This window comes from Panicum virgatum, chromosome 1K, assembly GCF_016808335.1.
Source record: "Panicum virgatum strain AP13 chromosome 1K, P.virgatum_v5, whole genome shotgun sequence".
Classification (NCBI taxonomy): domain Eukaryota; kingdom Viridiplantae; phylum Streptophyta; class Magnoliopsida; order Poales; family Poaceae; genus Panicum; species Panicum virgatum.
The window spans coordinates 14,925,452-14,951,365 of record NC_053136.1 but is presented as its reverse complement, the minus strand read 5'-3'; the positions used below and the strand labels follow the sequence as shown (position 1 = coordinate 14,951,365).

The 25,914-nt window shown below is 45.0% G+C and overlaps 3 protein-coding genes across 3 annotated transcripts; 2 read left to right on the top strand and 1 right to left on the bottom strand.

Moving 5' to 3' along the window:
- Positions 1–1,376: 1,376 nt before the first annotated feature.
- LOC120696698 lies at positions 1,377–3,569 on the top strand. The gene is made up of 2 exons (XM_039979685.1): positions 1,377–2,708; positions 2,967–3,569. Exons 1-2 carry the CDS (start codon positions 2,660–2,662, stop codon positions 3,308–3,310), a joined length of 393 nt encoding a protein of 130 aa, XP_039835619.1. The 5' UTR covers positions 1,377–2,659; the 3' UTR covers positions 3,311–3,569.
- A 6,080-nt stretch (positions 3,570–9,649) lies between these two features.
- LOC120652963 (putative UPF0481 protein At3g02645) lies at positions 9,650–11,170 on the top strand. Its single transcript, XM_039930936.1, has one exon. It carries the CDS (start codon positions 9,650–9,652, stop codon positions 11,168–11,170), a length of 1,521 nt encoding a protein of 506 aa, XP_039786870.1.
- Positions 11,171–15,829: 4,659 nt separating this feature from the next.
- On the bottom strand, positions 15,830–17,481 carry LOC120696690 (NAC domain-containing protein 76-like). The gene is made up of 4 exons (XM_039979674.1): positions 17,376–17,481; positions 17,105–17,283; positions 16,702–16,982; positions 15,830–16,594 (listed from the first exon to the last, which is right to left on the bottom strand). Exons 2-4 carry the CDS (start codon positions 17,271–17,273, stop codon positions 15,968–15,970), a joined length of 1,077 nt encoding a protein of 358 aa, XP_039835608.1. The 5' UTR covers positions 17,274–17,283; positions 17,376–17,481; the 3' UTR covers positions 15,830–15,967.
- Between the last annotated feature and the right edge of the window lie 8,433 nt (positions 17,482–25,914).

Sequence of the window (25,914 nt, the reverse complement as noted above, 5' to 3'; positions counted from 1 at the left end):
GATACTTTTGTTTAGGAGCGTCAAATACCAGAGGTTTGCTATTTATAGTCTAAACCTAGACTTCTCTTGCCGATACGGCGAGATTACAACTTACAAAACACGAAACAAATATTGCCTAACTGAATTACACGAAATCTAAAAGATAACTTGCTGACTCCAATTGCCAGCTCTTTTTTTAACTCCATCGGCTGCGACGCCCATCTTAGCCCAAAAAGCCCAATTCTTTCCTTTTTTTATCCTTCTGATCCAACGCCGATCCACTCTCCATCGGCCACTTGCCCAGCAGATTGACACATGCCAAAAAATAGTGTCAACAAAACTCCATGTACAACTCGTGCTGTGATCGCGCGAGGTAATAAGCTGTGATCGCGCGAGGTAATAATTGTCCGATTTTCGAGTGGAATTCGGATTGATTTGTTTGGATTCCAATTGATTTATTTGGATTCTGAATATAATTCCGAATAAAAACATTGCTTACTTTAAAAATAGTATATATATATATATATAACTTGTCTTATCTTTAATAATTTTTTTATTTCGGTTATAAAAGCTTGGGGAAAGCGGCTAGGGGAAACATTGAGCTGACAAGGAAATCAGCATGTCTCCGAAAAGGGAAAGGCTGCGGCTGTCAGAAATGTTAGTTTCAATCCTGGCGCGCGCCATTAGCGAAACCCCGTTCACAAACATGCAGCGGCACATTAGGTCATCTCCCAATGACCAAAAAACCCCAAGGTTCCTACTCTGCGAGTAGAGAGGATGTGATAAAAACTGTCTGCATGTAGAATCAGCATTAAGACCACTTGTTTTCATAAGATTTAAGCATTAAAGAATGCTTCTTTTCACTAGATAAATAATGACGGAATAAGTAGGATTGATAGGTAAAGTTTTTTTTTCTTGGCCATCGTGCTATATCAAATAAGACTATCACCTGTGAGCTGTGAATGGAGGATAGTTTATTCGCTGGAGAGTGGATGGCCCAGCGGAAGCTCGTGGCCCAGGCCCCAGAATGCTGTCACGAGCCGTCCACCACCGAGAGAACACGGGGCCCACAAGAGCCAAACTGCGTTTTCTTTCCATAGGCACTCAATAATTAAAGAAAACTAGCCTCTTAAGTCTTAACTCGTGCTCTTTACGGACTAATTAGAATTAATATAAAAATAGTTATAATGATCTATATTATGCCCTCCTTTATGTATTAATATTCTAATACGCATTCTAAAATACATATTTATCTGGTTGCAATATATTTAATTGAACTATTTATTTGTCAATTGATTTTTTTATTTTTCTATCATACATGAATACATGATGACACATGTCATGGGTAGTATTTTTATATAATAATTAACATAAATAATATATTAACAATGATAGAAATAGTAAGTTAGAATTTTACATTGGTGCACTTTAAAATTTTGTTATAATTATATAATTTAGATTCAGATTTAGGAGTTATTTTAACTTTTAATGATGATATAATTAGATAATTTATATGTAAATTCATGAGTTAATTCTATTATTTCTATAATGACACAGGTGGATAATTTATTGTTTATACGAAGATTAGAGAGTTAGTTTAGATTTTTTGTAATGGTAGATGTGGGTAATTTTATAGAGGGTTATTTTAGTCTATTTTCATAATGGTGTAGATGGATAATTTATTAGGAAAGATAATAGATCCAATAACTATTATGACTACAGTTGTCAGATTGATGACCGGATGTTTCTAATTTCTATGAGAATTTCTAGAATTTTTCTATTTTTTTAGAGTGTCCACATAGAATCCTAGATGGCTTCACGTGAAGGATTCAAAGGAGCCTCCAATTGTAGATGGAGTACCCTCATCACGCCTTGGCCAACCACAACCACAATACAAGGTGGTCTTGAACAATTTTTGAAGACTAATTGAACAATTTCCAAGCAATGAGTAGTAGAAATCTAGGTGTTTATTCAAAGGTTCATGACAAACATTGTCACCCCACATCGATCAGTTGGCTTGCGTGAGGCAATATAGGTTGTTTAGTTCATAGTGACATTTTTTTTTAAAAAGAATTGCAAGGATGATCTGTACACATCTCATTATTACGTAAATTAAGCATGTTGCATATATATTAATGCATCCCAGGATAGTTTAACTGTATGCAATGCAAGTGTGTTGTTAATTACTTACTCATTAGTTTCTATAGAAGAGGTGGTCCAAATACTGACAGATTGACTGCATGCACTCAACGAACCAAACATGCTAGTACTTGCATTGTGAGTTGTGAATAGAGGAAGTGTACACAAATAAGAGGGACTGTAACCCACTTTGTCATATCATGGTCAACGTTCTGCAACCCACTCTCATCTTGGAGATTACTTCAATCTTTTCTATGATATAAAAGTTGGGGTCATTGTATCGTCCTGCCCACCGAAACATTTCATCAATAGAGCAGTGCCAGTGCGTGCGCTGGCATTCTGAGACCATGTCCCCTCTGGTTGCACCACGCCTTGCATTGACTTAGAATTCGTCAGAGAGAGAGAGAGAGAGGAAGTTGCTTCTCACCTCACTAGCGAGAAATGACATGTATATATACTACATACTATCAGTGCAGGATGCCCCTGCTAAGCCAGCGGTATCCCATTTTTGCTTGTCACCTCAGTAACGAGAGACGACCAAATGGCTGGTTCCATTTTTGCTAAGCTGCAGACTTCCGCCCCAGGAGAAGGTAACTAGACCAAAACTTTTTGTCATCCATTCTTAAAAAACTTCAGTCCACAAATTCTGTTTCGTTCTTGTGGGTGATACGGTGTGTTTATTAATTGCTTGAAATATACATCTACAAGATCGACCAAGCTCCTCAAAGAAAAACGAAAGACCTACAAAATCAAGCAACAATATGCCTCCAAAGACTTCTCTTTCTCCTGCCTGTTAGCTACCTATTTCTGCAGATAGGTCATCTAATTGTTCCGTGTTGTCAATTCAGCTTTTCGTGCGGCCATGGCTGGAGGAGCAGGAGGAGGAGGGGCCGTACCTGCGCCTCATGTGCACGGTGGCACCGGCCAGAAGAACCTGCCGGCACAGGCTCGACACAAGAACGAGGCAAGGCCGGCGTACACCATCCCCGGCGTCCCCATGCCCATCCGGCCAGCTCCGGAGCAGCCGGCAACGCGGCCAAGGGCCCCTCCGTCCCCACCTCGGCCGGGGCTCAAGGACAAGGCCAAGGCGGCGCTGCACCAGAAGGCTGGTGAGATGAAGGACAGAGTGGAGAAAGCATTGCACCAGAAGGTTTCTTCGATTATCCTGGGAAACAAAGACAAAAAGAAGTGAGACGGTCCAACTGTACGTGGGAAGCAATCAATTGATGATGTCTGAAGATCAGCCAGGACATATAGTGCCATATATAGTGGTGGATGAATAGAATGTAGTCTTGGCTTTTGATCATGCTGTGAGCATGTGTGTTTACTTAGTTCAGTATGCCAACCTTGAAATGTCTAGTGAGATGAATTGGTCAAGCAACTAAAAGGAAATGGTATTTTCTCGTCCTTTCTTTCCTTTCTAATAAAAATTCAGTAAAGCTTTTTTCTTCCTTTCAAAAAATTCAGTTCAAAAATTTTGTTTCATTATTGAAGGTGATGTAACTTGCAATACATGTTTACGCCTCGCCCGTCGCCCTCACCTCAGCCCCTCACCGCACCTCCCTCTGCCCTCGCCGCCGCTGGAGTTGCCCGCCGGAAGTCTGGCGAGCAGCGAGGAGGACGGCGGTGAGGTCATCAGCTTGTCCCACTCCTTTCTCTCCTCTCCCCATCCCTTCCTTCCCCTCCTCTCTCCTTGCTGCAGCGTTGTGGCCATGGCCGGCAGTTTGATCCCCGTCAGAGTTGGGCGGATCCACCTGGGTGAAGGCTGGATCCGCATGTCTACTCGGACTTCGCTACAGACCTGCTTCTCTGCGTGGCCGCCACCGACGGCGGCTGTGGATGCCGTGGCCACCTTTGCCGTGGCGCCTGGTGTCCGTAGTGGCACAGCCCTGTGGCAATGGCAGAGGGTGGTGCGGCCCGGCAACGACGACGGTCTGTCAGCGGCGGGTCCCGCGGCTGCGGGCGTCTGGGCCGCGGCGGCAGCGGCGGCCAGTGGGGCTCGGCTACGGCGGCTACCTTTCAGCCTTCCTCGCGAACTTGGATCCTCGCTATGCCGCCTCCGGTCGCCGGCCGTGGTTGCCGGATCTGGTGTCCCCGTCACTAGATCGAGCCTCCCTTGGGCCAGATCTGGGCTCCCTCGATGGGTTTGTCCGGGGGACGACCCTCCACTTGCTGGGGCTCCTTCCTCGTCGGGTTTGCAGCGGCAGGTGGCGCCCCCCTGCCGGGCACGACTCCCCCTCACTGGGGCGCGGCTACTGTGGCGGCCATCGGCTCTGGGTTGGAAAGGGTGGTGGCGAAAGCCTTGGATCCGCTTGCGGACTGATGACAACGGCGCCCTTGGGTGCCGTTTACCTTCTTGAATGCTTCATCCTTCTGCCCTTTTCCTCCCTCTCCAGCTAGCTTTCCGAGTGAAAACCTAGACCTTGTTGGTCAGACGACGACGCCTGTGGCATTGTTTCTTTCTTGGAGGTGTTGTCTTGGAAGCATTGCTGGTGGTGGTCTTCTGCTCTCCTCGGAGAGTTTCTGCTTCTACGCCTGCCTTCGCTTCATTTCATCTGCATCGTCTGGGTCGCACTTGGTCGTCGGATTCTCTTCACTGGCGGATGCTTTGCCGCTGTTCCGGTCTGGCGGATGCTTTGCCGCCGTCGTTGCATTGGTTCAAGTTGTTTCGGGCGGATGCTTTGCCGCCGTGGTTGGTTGATCGGGTATATGCTTTGCCACCTTTGTTAGGTCGTAGACCATTGCGCCCTGGACGTTGTTGTTTCTGCTAGCAGGTTCAGTTGTAGGGTTCCGGTTAGAGGAGTGGGTTGTGTCCTTTGATGAGGACACGCCTACAATACCCGAATATTTGGCCCAAATCTTTCACTGTACAAATAAAGATAATATTTCTCTTAACCAAAGTTCACTCGAGAAAGACCAAAGAATAATATATGAGATAATATAATACTGTTGTCAAGCAAGGAATATCTCAAACTACTGCAATATCACCTCGACCCAGAAACTAATGAGGCTAGCACTATATATCTCAGGACAAGCAAATAGCAGTACGCCCGTCTCAAATCTGATCAACAGTAAAAAGGACCGAATATAATAATAGCACTCCTTGGCAGGATAACCCGTTTGATAGCAAATAAACACCAGCAGTAACACAGATAAATATAGGGATTAGCTTACAGTGTATAAACCGAACTCTAGATAGATCTTCCACCCACGGCCACGGCGAACCACAATCAGAAGACGAGACCTCGATGAGATCAGCCGGCGCACCCAGAGACAATCCTGATCACGCAGTTTTTCACAATCCTCCAAAGGATCGGCAGTCGTCACCACGGCAAGGAAGAAGCAGGCACGCAGCGCCGCCGCCTCTCCGGAGGAGAAACCCTCCACACACAGTCACGAAATAAAATCCACGATCAAAAACCCCCGTACATGAGCGTCATGCCCAGCTATATGGCTCGCAGGCCAGCCATCAGGTTAGACATGACCCACTAATTAAAGGCCCATATATGAATAAATAAAACAACTCTAGTTAAAGCTCAGATAATACACGCATGCATATATAATAAATAATCTAGCACCTGTGCTAATTCTATTCCAACACCACGTGATGATGAGATGATGCCTCTTCTCTCATGGCGTCAATACAGGTGGAGCCCACCAATATTTTCTTGCATGAAATTTCCATATCTTCTTTATAATTCACCAGCAAAGAACCAATATTGATATATTTATTTATCCCCTTATCTTCTTTCTTCAACAGATTAATTCCTTGGAACATTTTTTATCAGGCCTTTTAGGAATAACTTGAGAATTTTTTGAATTTCTCTATTTTGGTACTTGGAGGCTTGAAAGGAGCCTCCAATTAGTAATAGTAAGATGTTAGAGGTGGCTAATTTATTAGGAAAGGTAATATATCTAATGGCTATTATAATTAGAGTTGTCGGATTGATGGCCAGATATTTCTGATTTTTTTTGAGAACTTCTCAAAATTTTCAACTTTTGTACAGTGTCCACCTAGGATCTTAGGTGGCTTCATGTGGAGGTTTAAAAGGAACCTCTAATTAGTAATAGTAAGATGTTGGAGCACAATACTCATAAAGATACATAAATATCTTTATCCAATTGACCAGTTGTGTGCTAACCTTTAGTAAGTAATTAGTATATATACAGTTTTTCATCTATATTTACATTTCTTTTTTCACTTTGCATCACACCAGCATTAATTTAATTGAACCCTTAGTTTGATAAATGTGTTTAATATGGAAATTAGTATTCTCATAGCTTCCTCCCTATATGTATACATGGACTACAATGACAAACATTATACTTTTATACATTAAGTAAGTATTTTCTGTATTAACATTGACACAAATAGATAATTTAGAATTATATGTTGGCGTACCATGGGTTTTCTTTGTGATGGCATAAGTAAGTAACTTAGATCAACATTAATGGGTTATTTTAGTTTATTTTGTAATAAAAACATACATGACTAATTTAGTTTTAAATTTAACGGCTATTTTTAAGCTTTTTTTCCAATTCAGACAAAAGATAGGGGCTTACATTAGGTTATTTTTTGTATTTGGATAGGTGTGTAATGTAGATATAAACTGAAGGAGTTACATTGGATAATTTTCATAATGCTGAGGTGGGTAATTTACTTTTAAAAAACATAACAAATTCAATGTCTTTGATGATTCTATCCTACCAAATTTGATACATGGGATTTATGATTTGTGTACTGTAAGAATTTTTAGGATTTATCTGTTTTCTAGCATGTGTCTCATTGGAATTATCATCAAACTTCAAAAGGAGCCTCTAATTAGTAATAGTATAATAAGATGTCATGTCTACGACTAGATTGGCTAGTTTACTCATGTCATCTCAACCATCCACATGTTATGATACTAGTCTCAAATATTGAAATGTTTGTGGGACAAAATCCTGCAGAACATGAACAGAATTCGTGTGAGAGGATTAGCATCAGACTGGTTTTGAATTTTGATGGTATGTTGGGATCGCATAATATGGTGATTCACAGCTAGGATCACCAAACTTCAATCTTTTTACATTCCATCAAGAGATATAATATGATACCAAAATTGTAACTTGATTTTTGATACCTATGTGAAGAAAATGATACGTCTACTCTCTGCATCCTTAAATATAGACTAATAAACTAATTAATTTGGCCTAAATATCATATATTTAACTATAAGTATAGAGAAAGTTTCAAATTGGTGACTCTCAAGGTACAATAGGTTGTATGTATCTCTAGAGCGAGGTGGGACTTGATTGTGCCGTGCCGACCCGGCCCAGCCCTCTCGTGCCTCGTACCGTGTTGGGTCTAGACTTCTAGGCACGTTCAGCACATCGTGTCATGTCGTGTTGGTACGGCTTTATTAAGCCCAAGCATAACTCTCAAGATACTTGTAGCCCGTCTACATACTCATTTTTAGAAAAAAGAATAGATGGTCACGACTAACCCACTATGGCTATATACGTTGCTGCTACCAGGGTTTTTTTTACCGACCGGAACCGGTCCGGAAACCGCGGTTACCGGTGTAACCGATCCGGACCGGTTCCGGTACCGGCCAGTTTCAAACCGCCCCAATTCAAAATTTAAAATTTGAATTAAAAAAATGAAAAATTCCCAAAAAATTCCTAAAAATACTTCAAGTTGCGACGAATCTAATAGTGTCAAAATTTTTTAAATATTCGTTCATTTAGTATACTTTGCGGGCATTTGAAGTTAAACCAAAAAAGAAAAAGAAAAAATGGGCCTCCGACCATGGAGCACCGCAATCGCAAAGGAGAACGGTTGGACCGACGGACTACGACACTCCATAGTATTCTTCTTCCTCCTACAGCGATACCTCGCACTCTTTTCACTATCTCATACCTGACATCAGCATGCAGCCACCGACAAGATGAGTGTACGAATGGGAATACCCCCATTTTTACACTATGTTAGTTCAGGAATGGGAGACAACATCGGCGTGGACAGAGCAATCTTGGCAAGACTACCGTCGGTTTTTTCATTCAACACCCCAGTTACCACTCAAACCGGAGCGGTTTAAGGAGCTAACCAGTCAGCTAACTGGTGGAAACCGGTCGAACTGTCGTTTTTGGTTTGGTATTTGAATTTGGCCGGTTTTTTTTTCCGGTAACCGGTCAAACCGGTCTGGTTTACCAGAACCGAACGACGGTGGTTTCATCCGACCGGTCGGTAAAAAAACCCTGGCTGCTACTACTACCAATGAAGAGAAAAAAAATCAAACTAATATGAAAAAAAACAAGAGACAAATTTGAGAAAATTTACTTTACTAATTTTGTATTGTGTTAGTACACTGCCTCATTAGAAATCTTACACCCTATAATAGGGCTACCTAGTGAGGGTTAGAGTATGTTGTACTATTATAAAGATAATCTCTGGTCCTTCCACGGTGGTTGGTAATTAGAATAAACTAGGCGTATAGCCCGCGCATTTGCGCGGCTAGTATTGAAAATTTAAAAATTTGCATGTCGTTATATCCTTACTTAGAGGTTATACTACTTTTTTTTACCATACATCATCCTGTTCATTATCATAAATTATGTCTTATTGTTGATTAAAATAATTCAACTATGATCTACTTATAATAACAATTTGATTTGTTAAGCTTTAATAATATTATGCAGATAATTATTCTTATTTTCATTTTATTTTGATTGATTGTTGTTACCTTTAGTTTTTATTAATAGTATATATTTGTAACTGATACATAGCTAAATGGTATTTTATATTTAATTTTTCATAATGATATTGGTGGGTGATTTTTAGTTAGGCACAGGGGTATTTTAGACTAATTTTTATTGTAATGGCAGTGGTGGGTAATTTTTATTTTTCTATTTTTCTTCGATTAACGTGAGAATTTCTAGGCCTTGAGAACGAACGTAAAGGCTCCGTTTGTTGGCCAAATAATAAGATAATAGATATTAACTGTCATAATAGGAGAGCGGGCAACGCGCGGGCTATTTTCGTGTCCCGCTAACCCAAGCATGGTCTAAAATGCGGGCGGTTTCATAGCCCATAGTGCTCAAATCTTAGGCATGGCACAACCCTTGTGTTGGCACGGCCCTAAACTTTACGTGTTGTGCCGTGCTTGGTCGTGCTATAGCCCGTCCAAAAATAGCACGGACCAAGTCCCAGCTCTATGTATCTCTCGGTGATCACTAATCAGTCAGTAAAAGACTTTTGTACTCCTGCCACTACCACTTCTTTTTTTCATCAGACCTTGGTGCTAGACGACTCACAAGCTAAGTGTCCAAGTCAACTCATTGCGGATGTTAAGTAATTATACAAGCTGCGGCCATTTGAGAATTGAGAGACCAGAATCACGACACCTAACGCCATGGCAAAGGAGGCCGAGTTCGTGACCGCGCCGTCAACGCCGGAGCCGGCGCACCCCACGGCTCCCGTCGCGAAACTACCACCAGCAGCCCACCAGGAGCCGGACAGCCTGGAGATCGTGGTGGACCAAAGGCTCCGATGACCATCTTCCGGGTCCCTGCCCATGTCCGCGACGCCAGCAAGGAGCTGTACGAGCCCCGGCTGGTGTCCGTCGGCCCCTACTACCGCGGCCGGGCGGCGCTGCGCGCCATGGAGCAGCACAAGTGGAGGTACCTGCAGGAGCTGCTCGCGGAGTACCCGGTGGCCTCCTTGGCCGGCTGCGTCAGAGCAGTTCGCGGCGTCGAGCAACATGCGCGGCGCTGCTACAGTGAGCGGCCCGGCATCCTCGCCGCCGCCGCCGCCGCCGAGGGGGAGAACGGGGAGCTCCGGCAAGGCGACACGTCCCCCGGCGACGACGACTTCGCAGAGATGTTGCTTCTCGACGGCTGCTTCGTCCTCCAGTTCTTCATCAAGTGGTACAGAAGGGAGCCGGACAAGCTCTGCGACGTCGGGTGGGGGCTCCCCCTGCTGCTCTCCGACCTGCTGCTGCTGGAGAATCAGATCCCCTTCTTCGTGCTCGAGGCGCTCTTCCGCGCGGTGAGCCCCGAGGCGAGCAGGCTGGGTCTCCTCATGCTGATCGTTCCCCATTTCAAGCTCGAGCACTTGGCCTTCTGCAAACAAGTGCTGGACGGCGTCGTGCCAACCCAAGCCGCCGGAGAGATCCACCACCTGCTGCATCTCTTGTACGAGACCGTCGTGCCCAGGGACGAGGCGGAGGAGCTAGCCTCCTCGCCAGCGCCATCGCCGCGGTGCGAGTCCCGGCTGCGCCGGATGGGGCTCAGGTTCAGGACGGCCGTGTCCAAAAGGTTCGCCTTCGTCCGCGACATGCCGCGGGTGCCGGGCTGGAGGAGACTGTCCGCGTCCATGACCCTGCTGCGCAAAGTCAGCGCCTGGTTCAGTGAGGCTCTGATCGGAGTGAAGACACAGACGGAGGCGGAGCCGCCGGAGCCGGATGGCCGAAGCACGGCGCCGCCGCCGCCGCCGCCCATGGTGGTCCCGTCCGTCACCCAGCTCCGCGAGGCCGGAGTCCGGTTCGAGAAGGCGGCGTCGCCGCGGCACATGTTCGACGTCACGTTCGACGCGGCGCGGGGCGTCCTGCGGATGCCGCGGATGGAGGTGGACTACGCCAACAAGGCGCAGCTCGTGAACCTCGTCGCGTTCGAGCAGACGACCATGGGCGGCGGCGGGCTGCTGTCGAGCTACGCGGCGCTGGTGGGCGCCCTGGTGCGGACGGGCAGGGACGTGGAGCATCTCCAGAAGCGCGGCGTCGCCGAGAACCTCCTGTCCGGCGACGGCGACGCGGCGACCAGGTTCTTCCAGCAGCTGGGCGGCTGCGGCAGCCTGGACTACGGGGACCACCACTTCGCCGCCATGTTCGGGGACCTGAGCGGGTACTACCACTCGAGCTGGCGGAGGCACAAGGCCAGGTTCCTGCGCGACCACTGCAGCAGCCCGTGGGCGGTACTCGCGCTCGTCGTCGCCGGCTGCGCCTTCTGCTTCGCGCTCATCAAATTCGGCACGACCATCTACGGTCTTGCCCATCCTTACTGCCACTGCTAGTGCTTAGCTTGCTACATGCCTACATCGATGCATGCAATGCATGTGCCGAGCTCGAGTGTCGTGTAGTATTGACTTGTGCAAGATGAGACAATTTTAGTTTTTTCTGATGGCAAAAGAAACTTGCTTACCGATCGATCAATAGCCGTCCTTTGGTAACCTTAGATCATCTCTAAAAGACTAGCTAAATCACCCTCTCCATATTACCATTTAGCTATTCATTTTGCCAATCTTCACTATATATTTATACTATCCAACCGACTACCTATCTGAGTTAGAGAGTCAAAGTTATTATTTACAAGGGGTCTCTGAGTTCTTGCACTAATAACCCTAGAAAGAATTGGGGAGTCACAATTGGGTCCTTGGCCAGAGCTACCGTGGTTGGGAGCAAAATTCGGCGAAGGGGCTTGCCGGCGGTGGGAGAGAAGAGGAGGAGCACCAGGGAGACGACGGCAACCGGCTTTTGGGGCGAGGGTGGCCCAGGTCGGCGGGGTCGACCAGGACGGGAGGGGACGAAGCGTACGAGGGTGGCCACCTTGCCGGGTCGGAGCGCGATTTGCACTGCCCTCCCCTCTTGCTGCTGCCTGTGTTGGCGACCTAGGAGCGCCTTCGCAGTGGGTCCGTGGAAACTGGAAAATCATAGGAGGGGGAGGGCGCAGGAGGAGGAGAATGGTGAGTGCAATCGCTCGGAAAAAAAAGCTAGCGTGGGGCGTGGGATACCGAGAGTAGCGAGATAGAGAGGCTGCTCAATCCCAGAGAGTTCCTCTAAGTTGATTAAAATATCAAGAGCACAATCTTTCCGTATATATTTCCCTTCATATTTTTAACAAAAAAGCGGAGTATATTATTTTGAAAAATAAACCTACAAATTATATTAAAAAGAAGATATCTAGACTGGGTAGTAAAACGGACCAGTTGAATTGGGACGTCAACATACACCGCAAGACTACAACAACTATCAACATCGGTAGGTCTGACTTGGGCATTGTTAACGGTTCGTAAGTGCCAAATCTGACCAACAACTCATGCGAAGAACACTGACAAACAAACACCAAACTAGAGATAGAAGTTTAATTCTAATCACTTTCATGAGTTTTGGTGAATCACTATTTACACGGGACCACGTCTGCATATGAGGGAAAACTGTGCTCAAACAAAGAATAAAAGTACACTTCATAGCATTTTGTATGAGCATGAGGATCAGGGGGCCACATCCTGGAACAAATCAACCCAAGAGGCCAAAAGAAACACACCTCCGACCAATCAGAGACTGGCACATGGATTCAAGGGCCCACAATGCAGATCAAATCGACATAATAAGGCGGCAACACACAAGGAACAGGGAAAGGACCCACCTACCAGTGCACTAGAGAAAGTCAGTGGTCAGGAGCCCCACAGGGGGGTCGACCGAACCTGGCTGTGCTCCCAGAAAGGTGCACCTTGCTGTGGAGATTGTCTTTATCCTCTTAAAGTCAGTTCCAAGTGTTTCCATATAAATCAACCTCGGGAACTGACTTATCCATCCCATAAAAGGTGGATAGGAGACCCTCACATCACACACAAAGATACATGTGAAGAAGAGAGATGTAGAGGGACTCCACCTCGGTCCTACTTGTAGGATTAGGATAGGGAGTGTGTGAGGAGAAGTGTGGAGAAGAGCCGGACATGTCAGCCTCTCTTCTACCCTTGTACCTTATCAAGTGCGAATCTCTTATGTAAGTACCTGAGTTTATCTTCAATGGTAACATTGTTTGTGAAGTTATTCTCTTGTTGTTACTCATTTACGGGATCATCGCCCGTTCTTGTAATGGATGCTCTAATAGAGGACCCTGATAAACACGCGATAACACTATACGATGCTAGAGCAGTAGTCGACGACATATGCGTGGTGTCTAGGCCTTAGATTACCCTTTGTTTGTTGCGTGCCCCCACAGAGTAGCAATGGTAGGCAACAGGTGGTAACATCCCTATCTGTCAATCACACTTCGGCGGGTCTTGTGAATTCCCTGACGTTCGGGGCCGTAGTAGTGCTAATTGCCGAAATCACCTGGCAGACCAAGGAGTGCCGGTGCCCAAAGTAAGCGTCTACCAACAGAGTTTATCTTTCCTTGACCCTTTCCATTACATAAAACACTCTACTCCAGTCCATTCTACCTCTTGTTCTTCAAGGTAAACTAGCCGGAAGACCCATTACACATGCGTTCCCTAAGAAAATACGATACCCTGAATAGTCTTCGGGTGAAATACTACACCGGTATACCAACAGGCATTTTCTGGCGATGTTACTAGGAACACAAAACCTAGTAGCGGTGTTAAGAAATGTCAACATGCATTAACGCGACACCACCCAATAGTGACAGGGTCCACAATCATTGTCGCCGAGCTTCATTGCCACAAGCGATCAAGCAGCTACTACTCCTACATTGAATCACACCAACAACCCCATATGGGACCGTCGAGCATCGTTTCCATGCACCCCTCCCCCGACCCAACAACAAGTAGCTCTGACTCCAACTCAACAAACCTCCACAAACTAGGACGACTAGGAATGATGACCGCACGCCCGAAGCAGGAAGTAATAGCAAGGGTGTAGAGGTCAGACCAACATCGTAGTTGGATTAGGTCATCAACACTCACCGTAACGAACCAGCTCAGACACACAAGAGAAACAAAAAAGAAAAAGATGACAAACTGGCGCCCGAAGGAAAAGATGACACTCTCCCCCAGATCGAAACAAGAAAAAACATCTCAAAACCAGAAAATGGATCTTGTAACCAGAAAATTACACCCAACCAGCTCGAAACAGGAAAATGACAATACCTAAACCAGAAAATGGTTATTGTAACCGGAAAATTACACTCAACCCAGCCCGAAACAGGAAAACAACCATACCAAAACCAGAAGATGGATCTTGTAACCAGAAAATTACATCCAACAAGTCCGAAATAGGAAAACAAAGATTTCAAAAATGGAAACATGTTATTGTAACCGGAAAATTACCCCCTCCCCCCCCCCCCCGAAGTTGAACCAAGCCAAAACAGGAAAACAACGATTCCAAAACTAGAAATGTGTTATTGTAGGCATAAAATTATTTTTAGTTTCCAGTTTTCCTTGCTACATAATCAGGGCCAGGAAAAAAACTTGTTGGAACAGGAAATTCTTTGTTTTAACCTGAAAATTCAGGGTAAAGAATGCGGAAGCGCTTCGCCGACTGGGCTCACAAAAGCCTTCGATCTGGCGTGATTCCTAAAATTTTAATCTCCAAAACCGAATGTGCAAAAAAGACTAAGATAATTCAATCTCGTATTGGGAATTAGCAGGAAATGAAAAAACTAACATAATTTTGGTCTAATTTTTTTTTGTCACAAGGTATAAATTAAGGGTTTGAGCTATTTTTTCATCTAATACAAATTTTCCGGTCACGTTGGCTGATTTCTGATTAAGATCTTCATTTTCCCGGTGGTTTTGAGCTATTTTTTCTGGTCTAATACAAATTTCCAGTCATGTTGGCTAATTTTCGGTTAGGATCTTAATTTTTTTGGTTTGCAGTGTAGATGATCGATCAATTTTTTCATTTTCCGGTCACATTGGCAGATTTCCGGTGAGGACCCCTCATTTTTTCGATTGCGGTATAGATGCTGGTTGACTCGATTGGACCTAGGTGTTGGCTAGTGTGTTAAATATATTTTATAAATGTATCGGGCTGATGTATAAGCTCGAAGCAAAGCAATTTACAAGCTTGTTAATTAACAGCCCAAAAGGCAGCCATCGCCGTTACATGCGGTTCCTGAGCGCCTGATGGGCTACTAAGGGCCCAAAGTGAAATCTGAAATGTGTGGCTTTTAACAGCAACCTCTCTCACTCACTCCAGCTTATGGGGCCTTATTATGGATCCCGATGAGCCTGCCTTTTGTTGGTCTTTCATGTATAGGTGAGGAATAAAAGCAACAGAATGAGATCCCATATGTATATATTTTTATATTTTTAAATATCAATGTATTGCCTTAACATTTTGAGTATACAGTTTCAACATTTTCACGTAAAATGTTGAAGTAGTTTATCTGAAATATGAATTTATTAAGTTCTGCAGATTGTTAAATCAAGTTTAATACAGTAACGTTGAAGCATGTATAACAGTATAACTGTATAAGTCTGTAAAAATCATAATCCAGTAAAAAGTTTTAGATAAACCTTTCATTTTTATTAGATTATAGTAAGAATTTCTTCCAAGTATTCCAATGATGTATGTACAAAATAACTCATGTTGTCGTAAGAATTTCTTCATTCCAGCTGGAATTCAGTTTTGAAAGGATACGTTGTATTCAGTAGTTAAGTAAGGAGCAACTTTCACAAGAATAATTACCTTTTTACATTTTTTGAGACTTAGACATGTTTGTAATACTAAATTTGTTCACATACAGTTTCATTTTTTTATGATCTTTTAATATGCACATCGCAACTTTATTTGAAGCTATTATACAAATATCATTATTTGATACCATTCTTATATTTAGCTCAAAAAATGTTTTCTGAAAATGAATGTTGTTCATAATATCATTTGTCGTTCATTTGGGTTTATTTATTCACAGAGCAAAATTCAAACACCAACAAGTATCGCAGAGAAGAAATGCTGCGCATGGTGAATGGAGACTGAAAAAGCTTATAAACATTTCGAAAAAGGCTTTAACTTTATAGAAAACAATATAGGAAAACTGATCCACCAATCGACCACCGTACCCAAAATTACAAGATCGATCCCGTCATCTGCTCCAGGGACAGATTACATGCCGTTCAATCTAGCTACATGGAAAACTTGAGATCAGCTGTATCGCAGCCAAGGTAATGGAGGGGCAGCCTCTGCAGTGTGGACGCGCTCAGTCCCATCACCTGCTGCTGCTGATAATGGTGAGGCACCCCTACGGCTGTTCCTGCTCCCCCCAACTTGCCATGGAAGAGCTGGTCCAGGTTCTGGTGCGACGCCAGCAGCTTGTCGAGGATCGACCAGTCGGCGCCGGCAGCACCGCCGAAGAAGCGGTCAGCGCCGTTCAGAAGCATGTCGCCGGTAGTGCCGCAGGATGCTGTCAGCTTCGCCAGGTTGTGCGGAGCGGAGCCCATGTCGAGCGGGTTCGCGGCGGCAGCAGCCGCCGGCGGCGTGCCGGACATAAATGCCGGGGCGCCCAGCGGCGGCGCCTCCGCGCTCGTGAGGTGTGGAAGGTGCATGGAGGGGTCGAAGGCGGGGAAGCCGCCGTGCATGAGCTGCTGGTGGAGGCCGAGCTTCTGCTCCACCGGCGGCGTTGCGCCGCCGGGGGAGTGGTGGAAGGACTGGATCAGCTCGGCGTCGTCGCCGGCCGCCACCACGCCCTGCTGGTCGAAGCCTCTCTGGATGCTCTTCTTCATGAAAACCCTACACACCACCCATCCATCCTCCTGCATCCAACATTTCAAGAACCATTCTTGTCAGCTGATCCGTAATGCTTACTATCACTGCACCAAACAGTAATTACTAGCTTCATTTGTGCTTAATTAGTGCTTACCGTTATTGGCTCCTCGGCGTTGTCATCGTCGAGGCGGTACTCGTGCATGATCCAGTCAGTCTTCTTGCCGTGGGGTGCCCTGCCGGTGTAGAACACCAGCGTCTTCCTCAGGCCGATCTTCCTCCCAGCGTTGCCGAGGAAGATGGCCTTGTCCCTCCCCGTCGCCTTCCAGAACCCGGCCGTGGTGGCCCGGTTCGTGCGTGTCCCCGTTGGGTACTTCTTGTCCTTGTGGCTGAAGAAGTACCACTCATCCTGAGGCCCCGTCCCGATCCTGCACCGATCTGCATCCACAATGAATAGATCTTGTGAATTAATTAACCGCGCATTATTAGCTTCATCCTGTTATTTGGTACATTAATTATATGCATGGTTAGCAGGTTGATGCGAATTTGTCATCAGTTACCTTTGAGGTCCCATGGCTCAAGCTTGTTGAGGTCAATCTCCCTTATGACATCAAGATCTATGGGCTCATAGGCGACCTTCTTCCTGAGGTAGTAGTAGAGGAGCTCCTCGTCGGTCGGGTGGAACCGGAAGCCCGGAGGCACGGTCAGAGGAGAGCAGCCCGGATGCATGCTTGTTCACCTGAGAAATCACACCACAAGTCTGCTCAAAATCAGGTTCCTGCATCCTTATATAAGTTTCCCACTGAACAAATAAAAGTTATACGTACATACCTTGGAAAGGCACCTTCCCTTTGGCTTTGCTTGGATGTGCTCAGCTTTCAGGGCAAGAACAAGTGAACAACAGCCTAGAGACAAGCAGGAGAACCAGATGGGGGTGTGAAAGCTTGTGCTTGTGATGTCGCAAGAAAGCGCGTGAAGATTTATATAAAGAGGAGGGGAGAGGGTTGGACTGGGAAAACTTGGGATAATGTGGGTTCTCACCACAGACAAGAGCAGGGCTATTGAATATACAATTTAGCCAGTGGAGGAATGGGAGTTAGCTGTGAAATCCTGTAGGGTGGATAGTGCTTGGTATAGTGAGAGTGTTTGCATTTGGTCATAGCCGGTTTTGGATGTACTGAAGGAAAGAAGGGGGGTTGTCTCTGGACTAGGGAACCCTGCCACAAAAATGGCCTCAGAAGGAGCAATGGGGTGTCTCCATCTGCAAATAGCTTCAGGGCATGGCCTTTTGCAAATGTACCCTCACATTACATGGTTAATTAGTCCCTAATGATTGCACTCTTCACATAAGCATCTTTTGCAATGTCGCTGAAATTTAAAGTATGGCTTGGGGGGCTTATGTAATGTTTAATAGTGAATAAAAACAAGCTTTGGGTCGTCATTTGACCAGCCGTGTGGGAGTCAGGGAATTAACCTACTAGCTCTCATTCCTTTATTCCACATTCCAATCCGTTTCTATTCTTCTTCTAATCCTTACACATGCTGCCTTATTTTATTACGCTAGACTAAGAGTACTTTTGTTATTAGTCTTTCAAGAGACGACTGGATAGCATTGATTGTAACATAATTTACGTGTCCCAAGTATAGATCGATTACTAATGTAGAGTAAAATTTTCAAATGTCCCGGCCGGCCCCTCATTTTGCGCTTGATGTGTATCTGATCTCAAATTAAATTTGGATTCGGGATTATATTTGATCAGCTTGCATTAATTGGATGAATTATTGACTTATATGTAGTAGTATTTTCCATTGTTTTTTAAATAAAGTTCCTGATAGATTTACCATTCGGCATGCCTATCATGCAACAATGATTATATGTAGTACTCCCTCGCTCTATTCCAAAATGTAAAGTGCTTTGGTTTTGCTAAGTCAAACTTTTTAACTAAAGTTTAATCAAGTTTATAGTTAAATATGTTAATATCTAAAACATCAAATAAATGCACTACTATCAAATTATTTTATTATAGATTTAATATAACTAAATTGATGATGTAGATTTTGGTGTATTTTTTCTATAAACAAGGTCAAAATTAGACAAGTTTGAGTTTGACTTAAAGCAGAATTAAAACACCTCATATTTTTTCTCTTACCAGGGAGTACAATGAAAAGTAAGAATTGGTTGTGTTCCAAAATATGATATTTACTCTGAAAAATGAAAATAAGACATGCAACAACCGCACATTTTTCGAGACATGACCATCTATACTGAAGTGTGTGCGAGTGAGAGAGAGAGAGAGAGAGAGAGAGAGAGAGAGAGAGAGAGAATCATAGGAAAAGTGAAAATTTCCATGCATGCATTGATGAGATTCCAGATTTTGCTTGTGTTGTTGGCAAGCTTGCAAGGCGTACAGTACACTTGCTACAATTTTCTAAGGTTACAGTGTGACCATCACACTATATAGTGCGAGCAACTGTGTGCGAGTGCAATATTTTCAAGACGTGCGCTAGCTGTGCCGGTGTTGCTTGCAGTGAAGAGTGACTGGGCAGCCTGCTGCAGCCAACAGAAGAGATATATACCAGCTGGCTCTGTCTGCTTGAAAAAAACTTTTCTTACCGACTCCTAATACCATTTTTTTCATCAGTTGTGTTGTAACTTCAACTTAGAAAGTCTTCATTAATACAGTTTTCCTACGGAGAATCAAGCTAGATCGTCATTAACTCAATCATGACCTTGCCTGTGTGTTAAGCAGTTGACTAGCCGCAGCAACTTGCAGTAGCACCACTGCATAGTCCTGGGTTACCATCGAGCTCCAGCTCTGGATACACGCACGTACCAAAGTCTCTGCTGCCACTAGCTTTTCCGCCAGCTTCGTTAATTCCCAACAAACAACTGGGCCTGAATCTGAATCGACACGCACGGCGGAATGCCACCGCCGGCGCCGACGCGCCGCCGCCGTGCCATACCGGACGGTTGCAGCCTTGCTCGATGCTGCCCAGCCAATAATCGACGGTGCTACCCCCCTCTGACTGTGCACGCCCGGCCCTCTGGATGGGATTTTCACAGGACAAGAACAGAAAAACATTCAGGTGGCGCTTTGCGCGGCAGCCGGTCGACCCACCGCACGCGCCGCCGCCGGCCGGTCGCCGGAAAAGATGGATCGATGCGTGGCCGTTAACTGGCACGCACGCAGCAGGTCGTCGCCGCCGCCGCCGGCGATCCCGGCCGGCCAGCTGCGCGCGCGTTCGTGCGGCGGCGTGTGCATGCATGCAAGCGCACACAAGTAAAGCCAATCGAATCATTGATGAGGATGGATGCATGACGAGACGGAGGGAATATGGACTGCAGCAATGGTATTAGTTATTATTTTTATTATATACTAGATAATTATGTCCGTGCGTTGCTACGGACAAAGTTGGTACATGCATTGAATACATATTGGTACTCGTGTGTTAATTTGTAAGATTCTACATGATTGAGTCGTGGACGGAAGGGGTTGGTCAGACTCGAATACGGGATAGACTAAGGCCCACATGATTGACTCTAATCCAGACTGGTCCCACCCGTAATTGACTCAAGCCAGACCAAACCAAACAACCAAACTAAAAAATTGGGTGGAAATTTTACTCACTTTAGAAATAAGTATAGATATAGATTTGGTGTGTCGCTGTCGAGGTGGATAAGGGACGCGCGCGAGCTGCTAGCTGCTGAGAGGTGGAAGACGAGGCCGCCGGCCGGGCAGGAGGCCTGGAACTCGGGGGCGTGGCGCGGGCGTGTCGTTGCAGTGCAGCTGCACGTGCGCGCGCCGCGCGCTGGTCAGCTTGTATCCCGGCCCGGGCCCTCACTTCGAGGGATACCACTCGTACTACCCACGCTCGACGTACATGACGAAGGAAGCAAGACTTTGAACAATGATTACCCCCCAATATATATTTCATTTATTTATTTGATACAAACCCATAATCATAATAATTATTAGCATCATTTTTATAAAAAATTTAACATATTATAATTGTTAGTGTTGTAATAAGGGGATGAAATATGAATAATATTTTGAAGCAAATGGAGTAGTAATCGAAGATTGAAATAGCTACTTCAGACAAATATTTTCGTCACTTTTTGTGTTTGGAGGAAGCAGGTATTACTCATCATCCCCAAATAATTGTTTTTTAATGGCTTCCATGCATTGTCCACCAATCTAAATAAACATTGATAAAAATTACTTTTTATCGATTGAGAAAATGGGATATGAGATATGGGTAGATGATTAGTCTTAATAAATAGATTGATAGTTGTATAATTTTGTTGATTTTATGTTTACTCCATTGTTTAGTTAACTGACCTGCTCCAAATTAAAATCTCCATGCATACATTATTTTATATGATATTTTACACTGATAGTTAATACTAGTTGGCTGATTGCTAGCCAGAGGGATTCTCACGCTATCTAATACACGAGCCCCGATGCATATCCGTGGCAGCTCAAACATGTAGCGCCTCTCTGATCTCATTTAGGACTGACTGAAGTAAGGACATGCACGACAAGCTCGTGTTGTGCTCAGTTTACCAGGCTCAATAGATATAGTACGTCTTTAATTTTATATAACTAAACAATAATGTCCAAGAGAAAAATATATGAAAAAAATAAACAGCTATATTCAGGTGGATGTAGCATTAGGTTAGACGTATATATCATGTATATATGTAGTACTCCCTCCATTCCAAATTATAAGTCATTCCAAGAATTTTGTAGAGTCAAAGTTTTTCAAGTTTGATCAAATTTATATGACAAGATAATAATATTTATGATACCAATTAAGTATGATTAGATTCTTTATTAGCTATATTTTCATAGTGCACCTATTTGATGTCATAAATCTTTATATTTCTCTCTATAATTTTGGTCAAACTTTGAGATAGTTTGACTTTCCAAGATTCTTGAAGTGACTTATAATTTGGAACGGAGGGAGTAGCATTCATAATTCCGAACAATAATTAATATAATTCAGATATAATTGGCATATTATTGGGTAGACAATCAAAATGTCATAAAAAATGATCTCTCAGTTTTCCAACATGTATTACCGCGTAATACATGTGACCTTGGGCCCTTAACATAAAATACACACATGCAACTGCAGTTCAGACTTCAGAACATTGTTCCTTCCCAAATTATTCTACCCAGGCCACAGCAACAGCTCAAAGCATTGTCGTCGTCGTTCCTTCCCGAATTATTCCATCTTCATATCCACGTATAACTACTCCTCTGCTGAGGCCTGCGTGTGCTGCACTGACTTCCTACTGTGCATGTCCTGTTCCTTCCAGCAATGCAACATTCGAACAGCAGATGATGGCATGCATGCAGACAAATTACAGTTCATAGCAGCAGGTTCGTCGTCGAGGGTGCAGCCAAGGTTCTCTTTTCCGATATTCTCTCCTCTGCCAACCCATTCGTGCGCGCGATGAGCTCGGCTGGCTTTTCTATGGTCTCGTGTCCCCTTGACCCGTGGACACGCGCGCGCATTGGTTACTTCTTGTTGCAGCTTACAACAACGCATGATGAGATCTATTCTTGCTGTCTTTATGCGTCAGTGTGTGTATGCATCTGAACATCTCGTCAGTTCAGAACGAAAACTAGCCGCTAAGCCGGCCAATTAGTTTGACCACATAGTTTAATCCGTCGTGATATCAATCACAGGAAGCTTGTATTGTTGAGGAAGATCTAGAGCGAGAGCTAGCTGCTGGTCAATAGTCATGGGTCGCAAGTAAAGGGTTTGTGGGCCGTGCCTATAGTTCGTTCGGGTGAATATATATCTAATTAATAATCTTTGTAATACTATAGGTTTCCTTGTCAGATCAGATGCTAGAGTAGTGGTACTTCTGTTACGGCTTTATTTAGTTTGTGCAGCTTGGTCAGGCAGTTTTCATGGGATCATGTTGGAAAAAGGCACCGTATCATGTGGAAACCAAAGTCCCTGTGCAAAATTTGGAAACTCCCACATATACCACAGGATCTTGATCGTAGGGCACTGGATAGAGGTGAGGAAGTTTTTCATTTACCCGTCCGCCTCTCCCCCACCGTTCCCTGGCGTTTTTGCATTCCGGCCCCTTCGTCTGTTATCCCCAACGCCGTTTCGAGATCCCACGCGAATCCACACGATGTTCGGTCTTCCAGGCGCCGGTCTTGTCTCCCCGTCGGGGCGCCGCCGCCGGACTCGTCCCGCTGCCGCCGCCGGACTCAACACCCTCGGGGCGCCGCCGCCTCCGTCCACTTGCCGCCGTCCTCGAGTCGCCGCCGGTTCCCTCCAGTCACCGCTGCCCTCGGGTCCCCCACCTCCAGTCCCCGCCGCCCTTGTCGCAAGGGTCGCTGCCGCCCAACAGCGCCGTCGCGTGGCATTGGAGCAGCACCGCCGCGGCCAGGAGGACGGGCGGTCCGGCGAACCGAGCAGGAGCCGAGGGCATCGAGTCTGGCGGCAGCGACCCAAGTCGAGTCCGGCAGCGACACTCCTAGTTAGGATAGGATGGCGGCGGCAGTGGGACGAGTCCGGCGGCGGCGCCCCGACGAGGGATCCCGAAATGGCATTGGGGATAACGGACGGAGGGGCTGGAATGCAAAAATGCTAGGGAACGGTGTGGGAGAGGCGGGTGGGTAAATGAAAAACTTCCCCACCTCTATCCGGTGCTCTACGATCAAGATCCTGTGGTCTACGTGGGAGTTTCTAAAGTTTGCATAGGGACTTTGATTTTCATAGGATATGTTGTCTGACATTAAACAGTCGATGGAGCAATGGCAGCAGGGCAGGATGACAAAATTAAAGGTCGAAAACCTTAGCAGGATTACTCCTTTTTTTTTGAACGTATAAAGGATTACTCCTTTTTTTTTGAACGTATAAAGGATTACTCCTATTTTCTCCCCCAATGCGCACCAACAAACAGTACTACTGCATGCATGATTGGCAAGGGCAGCCTTTCCTTTCATGCGTCTTGCTTCGTGCAATTAAAAGCACGTATCGCGTGGATCCATGCCGTGTTCGTTGTTAGCCGGCCTCGACGCCTGTGTCGGACACGAAAAGTAGTCGGTGTTGCTCGTCCACCTCGAGATCGCAGGCTCAGCTTCCTTGTTCATGAGGAGAGCTAGCTAAGCTAGGGTTTCGTTTCTGCTGACGCGCACACAGGTCACGCAGCATGTATCTTCAGAACAAAGCAACATCGAATCCGATTCCAACCTGCTGCTGCTCTCGTTCTGATCGATGCGTTGTTGCTCCGTGCGATTCGCTCGAGGGGAGAACATTAACGGCCCTCATTGCCAAGCATCAGTCGGATTGAGTGAATTCCACTCAAAATTAAACAAAGATTCCATGGTCGCCAAGCTAGGGTCGCATAATAATAAGACTGAAATTAAACAGCAAAATGTGTTAACGGGCCAAAAGGCCATCGTTATGTGCGTGCGCTTCCACCGAGCGCTTCCCCGGGCCACTAAGAGATTTAAGGCCCAAACTGAAACTTTGTTTCTCGTAGAATGGCGTCCATCGTCTGGTCTGAGAGGCCGGTTAGCTGACATTTTCCCCAACAATGTGCAGTCAGCCGATATGGCGTTTTTTATTTTTATATTTTTGGAAAACATTTTTTACAGAAATATATTTTCAATATCACAATTTACAGTTTTGTACCCCTACCGCCCGGCAGGGGGGCGGCCGCCCGGCAGGAGGGCGGTAGGGACTTATATGTAAATTTAAAAAAAAATTATTTGCGCGGAAGCCTTTGCCGGGAGCCTGCCGCCCCCCTGCCGGGCGGCAGGCCCCCTGCCGCCACTCCACTGGGCGGCAGGGGGGCGGCAGGCTCCCACTTACTGTATAAAAGGTTTTTCTCCCCCCTCATTTGCTTCCCACGACATCCAGAGAGCGGGAGGGAGAGAGAAGGGGTGAGGGAGGGAGTTGTAACGGCGAAGCCCTGCCGGATTTTGGATCTTAACCGCAAGTAATAAATATTTCTCAACTTTCTCGATCTAAATTTTTTATATGTTTAATTCTATAATTAGTGTATGCAGCAGTAATGATATTTTAGTGATTTAGGTAATGTTTTTAATATAATTTAGGTAGAATTAAGATTAGTTTTTAGAAAAACCAATTAGGTTTACCAACAAATTTTGTGGTATTGATTAGTTGTTTAATACGAGAAAAATTTCGAGAAATAGTCAGAAATTGTAGAAAATGTTAGAAAAGTTTATGAAACATTCAGATAAATGGTAGAAAATGCAGAAAAATTTAGAAAATGTTAGAAAAATATATTTATAAAAATATATTGTAAAAAATTGTAGGAAATGCACGAAAATGTTAGAAAAGTTTATGAAAATTTAAGATAAATTGTAGAAAAATTTAGAAAATGTTAGAAAAATATATTTATAAAAATATATTGTACAAAAATTGTAGGAAATGCAAGAAAATGTTAGAAAAGTTTATGAAAAGTTAAGATAAATTGTAGAAAAATACAGAAAAAATGTAGAAAATGCAGAAAACTTATATTTTTTTGTGTTAGGTATGGCCGAAGATACGCCAGCTCTACTTGACGGAGTCATAGACTCGTCGCACCGGTCCTTCCTTGCAGTGGTTCAGCGCGTGAAACTTAACGTGCTGCGTCCACGTCCACCAGCGGAGTTTATTCCTGTTGACCCACGATGGGTGCCCAGGTGATATGTCGTCGGATTATGTTTTTAAGAATATATTTGTTTCGTATACGTTTCGTACATAATGTACTTAACTTTGACCGTTCTATTTTTCATGTTGAGTGAGGCTGGTCTTCTTACTATAGGTCGTCTTGCTGAGAGTGGTTCAGTACAGCTGGACAGGTCCCTACTGACGGCTCTGGTTGATAGATGGAGGCCTGAGACAAACACCTTCCACCTCCCTTGTGGGGAGATGACACCGACCCTACAGGACGTTGCGATGCTGCTGGGTCTTCCTATCAGTGGGGATGCCGTAGGGCCTCATGTCGTCCCGCCTACGTGGTTGGACGATCTAGAAGAGCGTTTTGCAAATATTGACATCGCGATTGATGTAGAAGAGCACCCAAAAGCAACAGGCCCTGCCAAGGCATGGATCCTCCAGTTCTAGGTACATACCTTGTTTTGTTACGATTAATGTTAGAGTTATGCTTTTGACAAGTGCAGTTATAGTTTTATTTTATAATTGATCTCGCACTCATAAATGTTCATATTTTCTATGTAGCCCGACAATTTGGCACATGATGCTGATGATGATAGCGTCACTCGATCCCTTGAGGCATACCTATTGTGGTTGTTTGGATACATAATGTTCAACAACTCACACGGGGCCTATGTGGATAGGGTGCTTGTGCCTTACGCACTGGAGATCG